Here is an 18,330-nt window from a genome sequence, read left to right as displayed (position 1 = left end):
GGTGTGGGGTTGCAGGAAATGGGTGGGGCCTCTCTGGTCCCCATCCCACATACTGGTGCCTGAATGTCTGGTGTGAATGCTTGCATGAGACCCGCAGTGGTCCCTGATTGGACCACTGCTGGTGTTCATATGTGGGGCAGATCTTGCCATTGCAGGTCTGAGTCAATCACTCATCTGACTTTGGGATAAGAAGGTGTCCTGCAGCCATTCCAGCACATCAGAAGAGGAGCCAAGTATCCTCTGCAGCTGTGAAGACCAAAGGAAGACCTCTGGACAATCCCCGACAAGGCTGGCGACCAACTCTTGCTGAAATCCTGGTGAAGCCCTGTCGAGTTCCTGATCCCAGAAGGCTCCTGTCGACGCTTCAACCCTACGGACCAGTGGGAACAACTGGTTTCGATGTATCCCGGGTGCCGAAGCCAATTGAAATTTTCCGAAGAGTCCCTGGGCCATCCAGTGGGCTGACCAACTACAAACTGGGCTACTGCAATAGGAGCATTGTGGACTGCCGGCTTGTCCTACCAAGGTCGTCTCTGCCACATTTTCGGTGTTCCAACATCCAATTGACCTGAGATACGAGGCAGACTTAGACCGCGACAACTGTGTCCTCTGCTGTCACCCTGCAACAGTGACTGTCACCAGAAACTGCTTTCTCGCATTCCAGCCATGTGCTGGGAGGAGGCTTGCACACTAATAAGGTGCATTTTTCAACTGAAACACATTGCACCAGCATCTGTGGCCAACCAGTGATTCACTAGAAGTTGCAACTCCTGGGCAATGAGATGCAGAAGAAAGAGGGGGAAACACGACTTCGGACGACACCCCGATGTCCTGCCAAGTCTCTGGAGAAACCAGAGTGCTTGGGGTAGGTTACAGTTATACTTTCTTGAACCTCTATCTCCCCTTTTAACATTTTCCTAAGTTTTGGAACTTCTACATACATTTAGCTTTGCCATTGCATGTTTGTGCAAGCTCTACAAAAGCTAGGGACAGTTTTATTTACTAGAATACTACCTGATCTACCTTTTGGACCCATCTCCACATCCACATCCCCTAACTTTTCCCAACTTATAAAACAGTGCAGAACTTTATGAACGTTGTGCACACAATTTAGGGATGGATTTAAAAAGTTAGGATTGTAAATCCTGTGGACAGTTGGTCCTTTCTCTAACCATTTTCCTTTCCTTCCAGGTATAGGGGGTATTGGATTGTTCTGCACCAACTTCAGTGACTGAATATATGCGGTATAGTATTTTAGTATTCTGTGATGGTATTACTTGCTATTAGTAATTTTACATGCTTATTCTGGGCCTATAATAAATGTGTTACTAGTAATGTAATCATTGGTGTTTCACTGTGTGGACTCATTGTGGACCCCTGACTCCACTCATCTCTCCTGAGATTTAGCCTTGGCCTCTCTCCATGCTACCTTGATTAGTTTGGCTGAAATCCCAGAAGTTGCCTGCTGCTAACAATTATAAGGGTGGCCTCCTAGTCATCTGTCCACCATGCCATTCTAACAGGCGGATCAATATAACCTTGCAAAAAAACTCGGAGACCACCTAACCCTAAAAGAAATGCTCCAATACGCTTCAAACTAACCTTAAATCACTGAACAAAGCACACACATACCTCCTCCGCAGAGAAAAAACAAAACAAACACTGCAAACCAGACAGTCCACAACACCCAACAGGAAACTAAACCAACCAAACACAAATCACCCCACACACACTCCTGCACCAAACACCACATAACAGACCTGCACAGATTGACCAATTTTTCCAAACTGAAGCTATCAACAGCACATCAAAGCTCCCTTGCGCTTTTCTCTCTCAGTCCCACTAAGTCCTCCCAACCCCCTTCCTTTTCAGATCCTCCAGAGTACCTGGAGACTATGAAAACGGCAGCGGTGTGTGGTATAAATCACAACAAGATAGCAAAACCTAGAATGTCAAGTCCAGTAAAGAAGTAATGGAGAATGATGTATTGAAGAAAGCGTGGAGCTATCGATAGGGACAAATTCCTGGCAAAAATGTTCCTAAAACTAAGAGAACGATCGTATAAGAAAAAATAAATACCAAAAGGTATCTGATGACTATTATAGTGGACTTGTCATTCAAGAATAACAAATGCGAGGGGGTGCACCCCCTAACAAGTTAGCTCTGAGCAATACCTGAGAAAACATTAGTTAATTTACCCTCTTTCACCCCCCTGAATTAAGGTCAGAGGCCCGACGGCCCATTGAACAGAATGCGATGAGAGCAGAGGTGCAGAGGCAGGAGTCGGGCCCGTCGGCAGCCAAGCGCCCATTTATTTGTTTTATTTATTGTGCATTTGTAAGGCGCTTATGCATCAAGTAATTTGTGTTTCAAAGCGCCGACAGGGCCACCGAGAGGGAATATGGGAGTGAAAATCAAATATAAACAATGCAAGATAGATCCACCTCTATTAGGCCTTGTGAGCATACAGAACGTGTAAGTGTAGAGAAAGAGAGTGGGGGGGGGGGTGCTAGATGTACCAAGAGGTGAATTGAAGTGAGTGGCCCTGACAGCGCTGAGAGCAGAGGCACCGAAGGAAGAGCCGGGCCCATAGAACCTGCTGTGGTCTGAACTGAGCGCTTCAGAGTGCTCCATTGCAGTCATGCTGAGGAGCGGGTGCATCAGCCCTGCGGCAGATGGCGGGTGGCCATTGGTGGATGCCTCGCTGAATCACTCCAGTGAAGATTAAGAGGTGAGCGGGGGTCGGGAGGAGTAGATAGATGACGGAGAGACCCTGAGCTCTGTCAGAGGGCCTGCCTGGAGTGAGAGAGGTCTGGGTGGACTGCCCTGTGCAGGGCAGGGGCGTAATAAAAAGGAACCCCCACATGAGGACAGGTGGAGTGGAGGAACCATGATGAAGGAGATATGAGCAGGTGGCAAAGGGGTGGACAACACTAGGAAGATACCCAGTTGTGTGGGGTGCAAGAAGCAGTGAAGCGGGAAGGAGCATCAACAACCCCCCACATAGGGGACAGCTTCAGGCATGAGCAAAGACAGGCCCGGTAGGGGGATGCAAAGCAAAATAGAAACATATAAAACAGGGCCATCAGGGCCGAGGCAGCCACAGGACCAAATGGGACATGTTGGGGATCGGGTGACGGACACCGGAAAGACGGACGCATCTACCCATGGCAAAGGTCCTGCTGCGGTGCAAGAATGAAGAGCATGCATGGAGGAGAAGATTGGCCAAGTAGGGATGCATATCTCCCTGCTACCAGCAGAACAGAGGGCGGTGTTGGACGAGACGGCAAATCTGAGGAGAGGATACTGTTAAAGCTCTGACATCTCAGGTTAAGATGCTAAATGGTTCAGCCAGCTCGCTGGGGTGCAGGACGCAGGGGCCAGATCCCCAAAGATGAACATCAGGATGGTGGGCCTAGCAGAGAGGGTGGAGGGCCCTGCAAAGGATCTATTATGGGAAAAGTGGATCTGGGAAGAGATAAGGTTGAAAGGTTTGACCAACTTCTTCTCCATGTAAAGGGAGCATAGTGTCCCGGGGAGGCAACCTGCTCCAGGAGGGCCACCTAAACCAGTGGTCGTGAAGCTCTTCAACTACAGGGACAGGCATGTGATACTGCAAGCCCCCAGTGCAAGGCATATATTATGATAACGCCAACGTCATGATCATCCCGGATTACATCTTCTAGATGCAAATCGCGAGGAGGTGAACGGACACTTATGCAACATTCAAAGTATATGTTGGTCTTTCCCCGCAAACCTGAGAGTAATTGTCAGGGATAGTTCTTGGACCTGAGTGAAGCCTGGGACTGGATGGAAAATAATAATAATAATAATAATAATAATAATTAGGCTTTTATATAGCGCTACAAACCCTCAGGTATCTGAGCGCTGCTTATTATTACCCACGGTGTGTGGTGCTCATTTATCGACCTCGGAAGGATGAAAGGCTGAGTTTGGCCCCGCCGGGATTCGAACCTGCGTTAACAGGCTCTGCACGGGTGTCAAAGCGAGCGCTCTACTCGCTGTGCCACTTGACCGGCAAAATAGCAGCATACAGCAGGCGGGGAGGGCAGGGGGAGCTAAATATCCACCCGCCAAACGAGGCTACTGAGAGGGGGATGTGGCCGAACAGAGGTGGAGTGGAAAAGAGCGAGGTTCAATGAGGGAAGTCATACCCAAAGACCACAGGTGCAGGGTGGGGGCTGATGGCACAACAAACAAAATTTACGTGGGACCCACTAAAGGAAAGTCCGATTTTGTACATCAATCGCCTGAGGGGTGGGGGAAATGGGTCTGTGTAGACATCTCAAGGTGGGGGGGGGTAATGGGGGTGTGGGGTGGAGACATGTTACGAATGTGAATGCGGGGAGGTATGGGGAAGCAGGGACTGGAGAAGGCTCAGGGACAGTTAACACAGGAGGGGTGGGGGAGCGGCACTAAGGGGGCACAGTGCAGGAGCAGCAGGGGGCTAGTGTGCTCGGACTGCAGCCTCTGCGATGGGATGCACTGGTATTTGGGTTCAAGTTGGGCAACGGATACACCAAGTTCCGAGGTTGTATGGAGTGAGGGGGAATTGTTGAGATGTTTGGGATTGTAGGTTACAGTCAACACGTGCAGAGAGGTTGTTTGTGGCACAATGTATCTTGGTGGTTACAGTCATTGGTTTGTGATTGGTAAAGGCCTGATAAGTGCAGTAAATTACAGTACTGTATCCCTGGAATGTTAATGCATTCTGTGACAAAGTCAGTCCGGGTACAGTGCTTCAACATATTAATAGACATAAACCAGCATTGGTCTTTTTACAGGAAACTCATCTGTCTTGAAATTAGTGTACGTTTTTCCTGAGAACGAATTGTAATAGGGCTGTCCATGACGGATATGTAAAACAATCCGGGGGTGAGGGTGGTCTGGAAAGGGGTACCTTTGGTGCTCAAAACAGTGGTACAGGATGCCTGGGGTCAGTATGTGCTATTGATTGCGTTTCTTTATGGAGAGACAGCTGGGCTTCTAAATATTCATGCACCATTCCCCTCAGGGATGGAGCTTCTGTTGGACCTTCAGCGACATCCAGCAATGCATGGTGTCGACCTCTGGATCATAGGGGGGATTTTAACGATGTCATGGTTAAGGGGCCGGACAGGTTTCCTGGTACAGCGGATGGGGCTCATGCCCTACGAAGCTCAGATCCTTTGTGACGGCCATAGGCTTAGTGGACGTGTGGCGCACGATGCATGCCCACCGGCGGACGTCCCTTGCACTCCATGGTGCACCTTTCATCGTCCTGAAAGGATGTTAGGTAAGATTTTCAAATCAAAGATAAATCTTCCTAACCTGTGTCAACCCCAGAACATTTTGCTTTGACTAGGTAACTATTTTAACTTGTCCCTAGGTGATGGGGAGTCTTTTTCCCCTCTGACCTAGTCTTTTACTCTTTCTATGGGTGACCTTTTTATATGTCTCTCCATAGCGTATTTGGAAGTTCCAGTTTCCTACAACCTTGCACTCCCCTGTACAGTTCTTTTTCATATACTTGGGAGAACTACAGTTGCCAAGTAGTAAAGAGGGATTTCCATCCCCCTTTACATTTTATATAGTGAGCCAGTGTTAGGGAGATTTATCATGTTTATGCTTCATCCACTCTCCTATTGAGACCCCCCCCCCCTAACACTTTTGGCTGGACTTCTGGACCTTTTTCTTTCAATCCTGAATGATTGGAGCCTTTTTCCACTCATTCATTCTTGTGGGCTCTGTCTTTTGGGACTCTATTCTTTGTATTCTACCTGTACTATGGAGTCTGACTGCTCAATAGCTCTTAAAGGCATCTGTGTTTTTACTACTGCAGTATACAGTTCCTTATGGGCAGTGTTGCTGTGGAAACATAGGGGTAGTTGAGGCCATTCTATTACTTAGAAAAATGTGACTTTTAAGGCAAGTGTTCAGTACATTTGGTTCTGCCACATGTATAAAGTTATATCTCCTTTTAACATACATATCTATTTGCATTCAAATTGTTACAAATCTGCTCCACGTTGCCACACTGAACACTTGCTCTGCTGTCAAGTACTCCTCTGCCACCTCCTTGAATTCCTGGACCTTGATGTTCTTGCTCTGAGACATGGTTTAAGGATAGCTCTGTCACGATCTTTGACACATTTCTCTCTGAAGGTTACACAATCATCTCTGTGCCCAGGCCCAACAGGCCAGGAGGTAAAGTATCCCTGATCTTTCCTGAGTCAATCCCTGTTTCCATCATTCCCACTCGGGTTTACTCTTCCTTTGAAAGCCTGGTCTGCTGGCCTGTCTCTCCCGCCTGTCTCCTCCCTTACTCTGGCCACCTACCATCGGCCACCTGGCCAGTCCACCCTCTTCCTCTCAGAATGGGCTGACCAGGTCTCTTCTCTCCTCTTATCTCCTCTCCTCTCCTCCTCTTTCCAACTCCTACTGCTGGTTTATCTTAACAAAGCAAAAACAAAGAGGTGATGGCTGGAAGGTTTAGACTGAATCTTAACCACTGGCATTGCTCGGGGCAACCCTCCAGACCATCGTTCTTCGCCTGCCAAGCCATTACAGAAGGGGAAAGACCATATGCAAATCAGGCTTGGCCCCACCCCAAAAGGGGAAGTCCAGCCCGAACTGCTAGGTCACATCCCTTCTGCACGAGACCACAAGCATCCCCAAACATGTTTCACCCTTGTTGGGGCTCATCAGTGAGGAGTAGCATTGGTCTTTCCCTTCTGTAATGGCTTGGCAGGCGAAGAACGGTGGTCTGGAGGGTTGCCCAGAGCGTTGCCAGTGGTTAAGATTAATTCTAAACCTTCCAGCCATCACCTCTTTGTTTTTGCTATGTCACCCCGAGTGGGACGGGTATGCCCAGACGTGGGTCCCGTGCCTGCTGGGCCTAGAGACCCAAGCTACTCCTCACTGATGAGCCCCAACAAGGGCGAAACATGTTTGGGGATGCTTGTGGTCTCGTGCAGAGGGGATGTGGCCTAGCAGTTCGGGCTGGACTGCCCCTTTTGGGGTGGGGCCAAGCCTGATTTGCATATGGTCTTTCCCTTCTGTAATGGCTTGGCAGGCGAAGAACGGTGGTCTGGAGGGTTGCCCAGAGCGTTGCCAGTGGTTAAGATTAATTCTAAACCTTCCAGCCATCACCTCTTTGTTTTTGGTTTATCTTAACATCCATATTGAATCTCCAGACTCTTCAGGACATTTCCGCAACCTGTGCGACTCCCTTTCTCTTTCCATTCTACATTCTGGTTGCCGCATATCGCTGGCCACACCTTGGATGCTCTCATCTCCACAGACATCACGCTCTCTAATCCTCTCACTACCTCACTCTCCTGGACTGATCATTCTCTTCTCACTTGAAGCTCTCTTCCCTTTAGCACTGGCACACCCTACACAGCCTCCTGCCTTCAAGGTCATCCGACCCATGAAAAGAGTGTCACTGGCTGCCTTTGCCTCCACCTACTCTCCTCCTTCCTCCCCTGTAGCTGACTCCCACCCTGATACAGCCCTCCCTAACTTTCACCGTTCCATCTCCAACACTCTTGACATTCTTGCACCGGTCATGAGGGTCTGAGTGAAGCCTTTCAAAAAGGTCAACTCTTGGTACAACTCTGATCTGGCTGTCCTTAAACGCAAGTGCAGAGCAGCAGAACGGAAATGGAGATCTTCAGGTGCACCCTCAGACAAACTGGCCTGCTGCCTTTTTCAAAGGCAATATAGACTCTGCATCCGCTCCAAGAAAAGAGTTTATATTCAAGCCTGCATCTCTGCGGCATCTAACACAGACGAACTTTTCAAAGTCTACAAGGAACTGGCCAACTCTACTGCAGCTGCATCCTCTACTGCACCCACACAGGCCCTTTGCTCGGCCCTGCCTGCACATTTCACTGCCAAAACACGGGACATCATGTCCGGTCTCTCTCTCTTCGTTACCAACTCCTGCTCCAACATCTCTTGGGGCCCACTTGGCTGCCCCCATCAGTCCCCCTCTTCTCCTCTTCACCCTCTCCGCTGTCACACCTGATGAGGTCTCTGGGGTTCCATGTAATAATGTCGCCACAAAAATATCGCCATACAAAAATATCGCCGAAAAATGGTCGTTTTTTGTGGCGACATTATTGCCCCTATCGTCACATATATGGTCACCCAAATAATATCACCACGACATTTTCCTGGTGATATTATTTACGGGGACCATATATGTGGCGATATTAATACCTGATACCGGTCTCTAGACAATTCCGGTCTATGGAAGCCTATTCGAAACAGGTGGACCTGCGATAAACGATCAAGGACATTACTGACACTCTTGCTTCAGCCTTGGCCAACCTTTGCAACCTCTCCTTCGCCACAGGAGTGTTCTACGCTCCTCTCAAGCACTTGTGCGCCCTTTGTTCAAATAATCCTCTGCTAACCCGTCTATTCTGGCAAACTATCGCCTGATCTCCATCACTCCTTTCTGGGGCAAACTTCTGGAGAAGCTGGCCATCACCCAGTTAATCCTCCACACCGAATCTGTTGGTTGTCTCCATGACAATCAGTCTGGCTTTAGAGCATCTAGAGGCACATAAACTGCTCTTCTGAACACCTGTGATGATCTGCTCTCAAATCCCAACTCAAACTCTCCTTCTGTCCTCATTCTTCTTGACGTCTCTTCTGCTTTCGATACAGTAAACCACAACATCCTGATCTCTTGTCTCCGTGATACCCTGGGCATCACTGATCAGGCCCTGGCATGGCTCGCCTCCTTTCTCTCTCTGACAGTCCTTCCCAGGTGGAACTTGCATCCTTTCTCTCCTCCATCACACTCTCTACTCGTGTTGTCCCACAGGGATCTAGCCTATCCCCCTGGTTCTACAATGTTTACATGGCCCCCTGGATCCAGAGGATCTCCATCTTTACCTCTATTTTTCAGAGTTAGACAAATGACACGCAGCTCTCCTTCAAGCCACCCTCGGCCTCCTCCCACTCGTTCATCCCAGACTGCCTGTCAGCAATTCAATCTTGGTGTGCTGCTAACAGTCTCTGTCTGAATGCCAGTAAGACAGATCATCCTCATTGGGACCTCTGCTCCCGCTTTCCCACTTTCACTCTGGCCAGCATCCCTTGGCCCTGCGCCCTCATAATGTAGGGGTCATCGTCGACTCCAATCTCTCCTTCTCTTCTCACATCTCGGACATCTCTAAAAAGTCCCACTACCAGCGACACCTCCTCAGAGGTATTCTACCTTTTCTCACTTTCCCCCAGAGGCTTACCATCTTGACAGCCCTGGTTCTCTATAGGCTTGAATACTGCAACAGCCTCTTTCTCAAACTTCCAACCTCTACTCTCCATCCTCTACAACTCATCCAGAACAGAACTGCAAGACTTATCTTTGGCCTCAAGCCCAGGGACCGCATCTCTCTGGCGCTGAAATCCCTCCACTGGCTCCTTGTGGCTGTAAGGATCACGTTCAAGACCGTCTGCATAATCCACAAGGGTTTCTGGGGCCATGGCCCGCACTATCTACAACGCTCTCTTCCTAAATACTCTCCCTCTAGAGCCCTCCGCTCGTCCTCCAATATTTTGCGGGTGAGCCGTTTCTCCAAACAGAGATGTGGGGGTAGATCTTTTTCCTCCGCAGGTGCCTCCCTCTGGGACAGCCTCCCTGCCTTTCTCCATCTTGAACCAGAGCACCTTAAGTTCTGTAAGCTCCTCAAGACCTTCCCTCTTCCTCCTCGTCTCTCCCTCTGCCCTGCTAACCTCCTTTGTTTTGTCTCCAGCCGCCTTCTCTTCCCTAACCCTGTTCAGTTTTGCTGACTGGTTGCCTGGTTCACCTCCAGAGCATTACAGGTCCCAGGCTCCCCCGCCAGTCTTTTGCACTTGCCTGCGGGCCGCTGCACAATGCTCAGCACTTTCATTTTACGCTCCATGAGTGGGGCAACCTCTCTGTACTTAACCCAGAGGCCTGCTGGACTGGGCGCTGTTGCTCCCCCTTCCCCTTCCTCGCACCTCTGTCTGTACGTATGTATGACCTGAATGTTCTAGGACTCCTAAGTGCGTTTTTCCTGTCCCCTCACCACCCCTTTTTGTCTCCCCTACCTAGCTTGGTCGTGACTGTAACACTTCAGGCACTTGCACTAGGAGAAATGCCGTCAGGCCTTGTACACTAGTTTTTTCTGTTAGATCTTTAGAAAACTTCAAGGCCTAGGAAAGATTACTGTATTCGCTTGCTCCCTTCCTGCCTTGAAGCGCTTTGAAGCACTCCACTTGTGTATAAGCGCTGTATAAATAAACAATTACATATTGCACAAAACCATGCCCAAATAAGGCCCAGTCCCACCCTTTTCCCCATAAGAATCAATGCCGACTCTACTTTGTGGTAGTGCTCCATCATCTAGGTCCTCAAAGGGGATTTCTGTTGTGGGGCATGTGCTATTGAAATCACCACCTACAATAATAGGGGCCATACCCTACGGATTCATGTGTACCCAGCTGATCAAGATGGTCTCTATTTCGTTTATGATTTCTTCAAGTTTCCGCTCTGATCCGATTGAAAAAAATATTTATAACCAGCACCTTGACATCCTTTCCTTCTATCATATCAATGATCACTGAAATGGATTACGATGACGTATGGACTTTAACAACTCGCCCCTGTCTACTTTTAATAGCGGTCAGAAAGCTGCCAAAGGGACGACCTCTAATTCCCCTTTTTGCACCTCTAATATGTAGGCAAAACCCATCTAATACTGGTGCTGTTATCAACCAAGTTTCTTGGATCAGTATTGTCTCATATCCTAGGAGTTCAACTGTAGCACTAGCATCAGTAATGCTACTTTGCCCGTGAGAATTCCAACATAACACTCTCCATTCTTCAGTTTCCAAAACCTGGCCTAACCCCCTTGGTTGTGTTAAGGGTGGTAGCCAAGCACGCCCCTTTTTTTGGCTTTGCGTCAATCCTCACTTGCCTGCGACTTTCTAGAGTACTGAACTTTTTATATTCAGTTTGCTACTGTTAGCACCTAATGTGTTCTTATACACCTTGTCAGTTTGATCGCTCTGCGGGGCGTAATAAATCTCATAACCTCTTCTGAGCAGTTCCTCCTGATTCTTGTACACCAACTTTTCAATCAGTTTGGAGTAGAAATGTACCGCACATTTCCCTCGTTTCCGATTGTCAAAGGTGCATGAATATAATATCTGAAGGCGCTATTGGTTGCAAGTCAGCCACCATAAACAACAGTGGCATGAATTTTGTTATGTTTAGGGGAGCTCCACTTTCCTCTTCAAACACAGATTCATCTATAACTGGTAATGAAATTCCTAGCAGGCTAATACCGCTAGGTTTCTGACCACTCTCAGGCCTTGATGGACTGACTACAGAGTGCTGTTTCATACTATGTGCGGAGGTCTTCCTATCACTCCGACCTATGCCCAACACTCTGGATGGTCCTCCAGTTAAACCTGGTCTTACAGGTTTAAAGCCACTAACAGGCTGTCTCCACTCCTCACGACTTCTTCATTTTCAATGCTAGGATTATACCTTGGTGAGGGTAAACTTTCTTCACTGCACACAAACCAAATCAAATCTGTATCTTGAATGGTGTGTATGTCAGCTTAGATTAACCCAAAGCCGACTCCATTATCACACCTGACAGAGGAGTCCAAGAGTCGGGGTGAAACACTCAGTCTGGCTGTTGACGTAGGTTGGGCTTCCAGGCCAAAATCTCTTCTTCAAGGCTCACACTGAGAACGCCCAAAGACATATTGGCACATATTTTTGCTTCCCGCAAAGCATATTTTTTTAATATAGAAAGGCACTGAATAAGGATGCAAACTACAAGCATAGCAGGATTTTTGCCAATGACAGAGCCTCAAAAACGTGCAAGTGGATGTCTACATAATAACATTGCTATTATTCCGATCTTATATATCGATTCACGCCAGAAACCTCTCGTCTTTACGTGCCTTAATATAATAGTTTAATACCCAAGTTACTGGTGTTCAATATATTAGGATAAAGGCCAGAGTAAGCCCTGCCAGGACTCAAACCTATTAATTGCAGATTCTTTAAAGAAGGGTTTAATTTGCAGAGCTATCTGTGCCACTCAATCACAGAGCATCATTCTACAAACATTTACTAAGAGCTCTCAATTACAGGCTGATGGGACTGAGTCAATATGTATACCACAAAGTACCTACAGGCAAGTAATGCATAGGGAGGTTTTATGTACATCTTTTTGCAGTGCTCAATACTTGCATGGCCTATAGTCATGGAGTTACGGGCTGCTGGCAATTTGCTTTAATGCACACTCATCCACCAGTGCCAAATAGATGCAGCTTCATAATAAAAATACTGATTTGTCAATCAATTCAAATGACTGGACCATCATCCACCATCTATGGAATATCATTATGGTCAAGACGTCTAGTAATAATACTGATATTGGGTCCATCAACTAATAGGTTTCCTTAGGCCGATTCCTTTTTAAGTCTGCCCACAACTGCATAACTTGTGTGCATCAAATCTTTATTTTTTCAACCTTATTATGTAGATCCGAACATGTGGAGCACACTTTAGACTGTTTACGTGCGTGTTTTGAAGCTTTACATGTGTATCCTGAATCCTTGATTACAGTACCTTTGTGCATGGGTCTTGGAACCTCAACATGTGTGTAGGCACTTTAGGACGTGTGTCTAGGCATGAAAAGTACTCTACGTACAACATGAACCCTGCTGCCCTCAGATAATCAATCCAATGTTACCTCAACCACAAAGCTCTGGTCCTCCTCCCTCAGCCGGCCATACGTCAGCAGGAGGTTCTGGAATAATGCCCACACGCGGTCACGCTGCTCTGTGTCTGTGGGGCGTAACCTGCAGAGGTAAGTGAAGAAAAATACATGGCAGTGAATTTCAACAGACATTGAATAAACCCAGTTCTACTTCCTGCTTATGTTGTTAGTATTATGTATTCAAAGGTTCAACAAGCATTCACTGTAGCAGCTGCATAACACCCCTCTCATTACACAAAGCAAAAAGAAGGGATAGCATGTATTGACTGGAAACATTCCTTTCCCCTTACTTTGAGATTTACTTCTACTTTTTCTTTAGATATTGGAGTACCACCTCTTTTCCCAAACTGCACCAAAAAAAAAAAACAACAGCTTAAACGAATTTAGAAGAAAGATAATTCTATTTCTAATTTCAGGTTTGCATTTAGTTCTGAAACAATAACAATTTAGACTGTAAGTAGGAAACATGCTTCTTTCATATTTGTATTCCACTGTGAAAACAGTATGCAACATGTGACAAGATGAGTACCTCTGTCCCTGTCAAGATGGGGTAGGATTATGAAGGATCCAGAGACACCGTCCCTGAAAGCATCTCATGAGTATAGAGCAGTCTGGGCGCATAAATATTTTTAATAAAATGCGTTCACAGCACTTTTCTGAGCACTGACACGTTCTTAGTGCGATTCATTGATATCCTGTATTAGATGCACTAAGTTTTTTCTAGCACTTTATTGCGATGCTTATTGTTGTTTGTAAATTGGATTGTCTAATAAATAGCATACATGCATATATATTTTCTCTCCAATGTGGGTCTTTATAGTTCCTTATGGAACATAGTTTGAATAATTTGTATTACAAATTTCAATTATCCCATCGTTTTCGACTTTACAGTCTCCATATTTATACCACGGCAGCAACATCGCAAGCCTGGCTGAGCTCTCAAACGGCACAAGCAAGCTCGCCCAACAACCAAAAAGCCCCCTAAACTACCAGAGACCGAAAAGGGAGAAGGACAAACTCTGCATAGAAAGGTTCACCGGGCGAAACAGAGGCATGACAATTCACCTTCTCCGGCTACCAGCCTCAGTATGTGGTGAGCCTGCGTGGAGAAAGTGCCTTTTTGTTACACATATACGTCCTGGGTGCGAAAGGCAGGGCCCTATTGGCCAGGGAGAGTTGTCCAGTCTTGGAGAAGAAATGGGATATCAGGAAGAAACAGGAAGCAGGACGTGTGGGTTTTTAGGGGGGGAGGTCAGGGATGGACGCAGAGGAAAACCAAAAGACCAGTTAAGAGGCAAGAAGGAGCAGTAGAGGTGATTCGTGGAACAGGTGAGGTATTGGCTAATGAGCGAGAGTGGTTCTGCATTTTAAGAGTGTATTTTTACGGGGGAATGTTTAGGAAGGATAGTGTAAGGAGTGGTTGTGAAGGGAATGGTAGAGTAAAAGAGTGCATTTTTATAGTAGAGGGAGGAAGTGTGAGTAGTAGTGTGGAGGTGAGAGCAGAAATGTGGAGGTGCAAGCAGCAGTGTGGAGTTGGGCGGAGTAGTGTGGAGGAGGGTGTAGTAGCAGTGTGCATGTAGTGTAGTAGTGTGGAGGTGGGGTAGTAGTGGCATGAAGGAGGGAATAGTGTGGAGTAGATAGTAGTGGCATGGAGGAGGGAGTTGTAGTATAGAAGATTAGTAGTAGAGTAGTGGAAGGAGGAGTAACATCAAAGGGTGGAGGTGATACCTTGGAGGAGTGAGAACACATAAGCGACAGGAGAGTGGCGGGAGGATTGAGATGGAGTAGACGAGAGGGAGATAGAGGTGAGAGCGGACGAGCTAGAAGAAGCATGAATCGTATAGTATGTTTTGTAAGGCACCATCTCACATCCTAGTTAGTAGATGACTAACAACTGCATAGAGAAAGCCAGCTCTGGACACAGTAGGGGCAGGGTCAGCATTCAGTAGCACCAATTTGGGATTTAAGGATCGCTGGGCTAGGCAGGACGTTAATTACAAGACGAAAGAGAGAGCGGGAAAGACGGCCCTTTGGTGCCTCAAAACTTAAACCTTGAACTGCCTCAGAGTTGGAGTGCCTCTTCTGCCATCTGTTATAAATATTGCAGGGTACTTGGTGATACTATATTTAGGTACCATGACCTAAAAACCATGGCTCGTCATTGAGCAAAAGAAACACATTTGTTTTGCATTTTAACACACAAATTGACATCTTCTAAGCTACATGGACAACATTTGAAATTAGTAAATTAGTTTGTCAAAATAGGTGCTAATTAAGTATTGATGTTACGTTATTTAGTTTTATGTCATAATGAGATCCACTTCAGGCATATGGCATTTTTATGTTTAACCACTGCAAGAAATACAGCTCTGAAATGGTGTAACGCACATCGCAATATTTTTGAATAAAAGATTCCAGAAGACATTCCAAGGTTCGAAAGTGTTGGGAGCTTTAGCTCCTGCTTCTAGCCTCAGAGAGCCTGAGCCGCTTCAAACCAACAGCTACCAGGAGCTACTTTTGGCTCCCCAGGCTAACTGGTGCCTTACAAACATGTGACATTAACTTTGGGTATGTGAGAATCTTGATTTAGAAAATTAGGATATATCCCGCACACTTTTAAACATAACGGATCATACATACAGGGCAGAAAGTTAAAGTGTGCATCTCATGCAGGTGGTAGATTTGTGGTGCGCATGGCACTCATTTCTGGTTCCCCAGGCGCATCTCTTGATATTGGGAGATGTCTGACACCGAGGAGCTGGTTTTTTCTCCTGCTCATCGAATCTCATTTTCAAATGCTGCATTAATTTGAAGTTGAAATACATGTTGTATTAAGTTGCTGGATTAATGAAATGCTGGCTAAAGAGCATCTTCGTTCCAGTTTACATGAGATTCCAATAGCACTATGTCAACAGGAGGGGCTCAAGATTATAATATTCAGTTTTTGCCAATTGAATGGTAAAGGTTGGCGTGGATCTGAATAGAAATGATTTATAAAATCAGTAATCTGCTGTATCATAACATCAATACAATTCACAAGATAGTAGTAACCCATAGAATGTTTTATCACAAATACATTCTAGTCCTATTGGGCACATTTGTTAACACAAAAACCCACATTATTTCACACTAGAATACACAAAGTTGAGGTGAACACAGCATCTCTCGAGGCGATGATGTGGTTGCCATTCTACTGGTATCAAGAACATGTGAAAGCAGCTAAAGCCTGTTAGTATTATTACAATATGGACTGGTCTTTGCATAAGGCAACAGAGGCAGTGCCTGTGGCGAATGCATGTAGGGGTGCCATCTGACAACAGACGAGAATTGATACCCTCAAAAGCTTTGTGTTTTAGAACCATGTACTGCAGATGTGCTGAGTTAGATTACAGTCAGCCAGGGGAAAAGTGACACGGCTAGGCTGGAGGCAAGGATCTGGGCTACTGAATAACACACACAAAAAGGGTTTACCCTCCCCCAGCCTGACCCAGAAATGTGCGTTTGGTTTTGCGCTGTTGCACTCACTCTTCGACAGCTAGGCAGAGAGAGGTCTTTGAGTCCCGATCATGAACCCCTCAACAGAAAGCCTTCCTCTTTGGACCTGGACAACTCAAGTCCAAATGTTAGGAACGTATTATCTCTTAGGCTTTGAACATTTCAAAAGATGCAATAATGTTACATTACCCGAATGTTTCAATGTATATTGACTTTTGTTTTTGAGGCCAAGTGACAATATGATAATGAAATTGGTTTCCAATGAATTGATCAAAGCATTCCAACATATAATCCCGTAGTGGAAGAAAAATGCGGTTATATGTGGCGATTGTTTAAAAAAAATGTAGATGGAAAATGGAATTGTAAGTGAATTCAAATGAGAAGAGTATACTATTGCAAGATAAGTAGGCCTGTATATTCAGCACCCAGGCCGAGTGTAGCTTAGAGACATTTTTTATGATATACTTGCGGTCAGGGTGGAGAAAGGAAACCTGCCCAATTCAAGCAGCATTTTCTCAGACACTATCTTTCTTCTGCCTCAGCACGTTTGCTCGGAACCTCGCTAACACTGCCAAATGTATATGTGTGTGCTACTAACCGGAGCAGCTTCAAACAACTGATAGGAACATGTGAGTGTTGACTGCATTATGAATAGACATCTGTTTTGGTGTGTCTTAAATATGGCTGGCATCACTTGGGAGACCAATCTCTCCCTTTGCCTCAGAAAACCAATGTGCTAATCGGAAAGAGTGAAACCCTCTGAACTGAAGTCACACAATTGTCCATTCATTGTATTGGAATACATGTGTTGAAGACCTATACAATTTGTGCATAGCAGGGGGAGGTAACATTGCTTGGTGATGGTGTGCTGTCCGTTCCTGTGTTCACTCTGCAGTGCTGCTTTTAAAGATTCACCAAACTATCCTCCCCCAAGTTTTGAGTTCAGCATTTGATTCCCGCAGCACCATAAACTAATATTTAGTTACATTCGACAAAAAAGCATAAAAGCCATCATTACAAGACAATTTAACTAGCACCTAACAAACCCTTCTCTCATACTCTGATAGCGGCAGTAAAAGAGTGCTCCAAACACCAGCTAAACCTGTGGTCCTGTGCCAAAGTAAGATCAGCACTGAATAAAATGAAGACCTCTTAACAATGGAAGAATGTTCCGTTTCTTTATGTGTTAGTACCAAATGGACAAAAACAAGATGAATGTTAGTGTTCAGTGATATTCTGTCACATTTGCCAAATTGATTTCCGGTCACCCACGAGGAAGCCAGATTCGTTGCGAGAAGCAGCTGATGAAATCAAAAGGTAGATTATTAGTTTCTTAGCATGACAGTTAAAAACAATAGTGAAATAGTTAATGGTATATAATGAAACGTGCAAAAGGGGGGTAAGCAGTTCCAGTGCGTTTATCTGGGCTTTTACAAGTCAATTCTCTTTGCTGGTTTGCTGGTAAATAAATCAAATAAATAAATACCGCCAGGGAATTCCTGATGACTCCACTGGATTCATCACATCAGTCCTTTATGAACCGTCTTGCAGTGGGCACTGCCTTTACCATTCAGACTTGGGCTCTGGTGTGCCAATAAACACAGCATGGAAGTCTTTCGATGATGGGTTTTACTTTTTTTGTTGCCAGTGGGCCACTTTCATGGACTCTCTACCCTCTCCCTGAGGCCCAAAGAAGATACAGAGGGGACAGGAATTCGTGCAGATTTAGCTTGCAAGCAGAATTCACAAATGAAACTTAAAATATAACTCACCCCTGTAAGAGAAGACCAAGAATATGTAGACTTTGTAATGAAAGAAGGAACACTGGGTATGAAGGCAATGACACATAGGCATCATATTAAGTTGATATACAGATTAAAATATGCCAATATGCAGACAACTGCGTTACATATTTACATCCAATGACTGGCAAAGAAAAGAAAATAAAGAGCAAAATAACCTGTGAAAGCAGCCATGTTGTGTATGTATTTAAGAAATGGTATGCAGGTAGCAGTGTATAAATACTGAGAATACATCAACATATAAGGGCCAT

The 18,330-nt window shown here is 45.9% G+C and overlaps 1 protein-coding gene across 1 annotated transcript in view; it reads right to left on the bottom strand.

Moving 5' to 3' along the window:
• HPS1 (HPS1 biogenesis of lysosomal organelles complex 3 subunit 1) overlaps positions 1 to 18,330 on the bottom strand; it is a 591,196-nt gene that overhangs the window by 351,506 nt on the left and 221,360 nt on the right. Inside the window, exon 6 of the mRNA XM_069611540.1 lies at positions 12,756 to 12,864. Within this exon, the coding sequence (XP_069467641.1) occupies positions 12,756 to 12,864 (109 nt within the window). The remainder of the gene's footprint in view (positions 1 to 12,755; positions 12,865 to 18,330) is intronic.

Source organism: Ambystoma mexicanum, chromosome 8, assembly GCF_040938575.1.
Source record: "Ambystoma mexicanum isolate Mex_15411 chromosome 8, UKY_AmexF1_1, whole genome shotgun sequence".
Taxonomy (NCBI): Eukaryota; Metazoa; Chordata; class Amphibia; order Caudata; family Ambystomatidae; genus Ambystoma; species Ambystoma mexicanum.
This window is presented reverse-complemented; position numbering and strand designations above follow the sequence as displayed.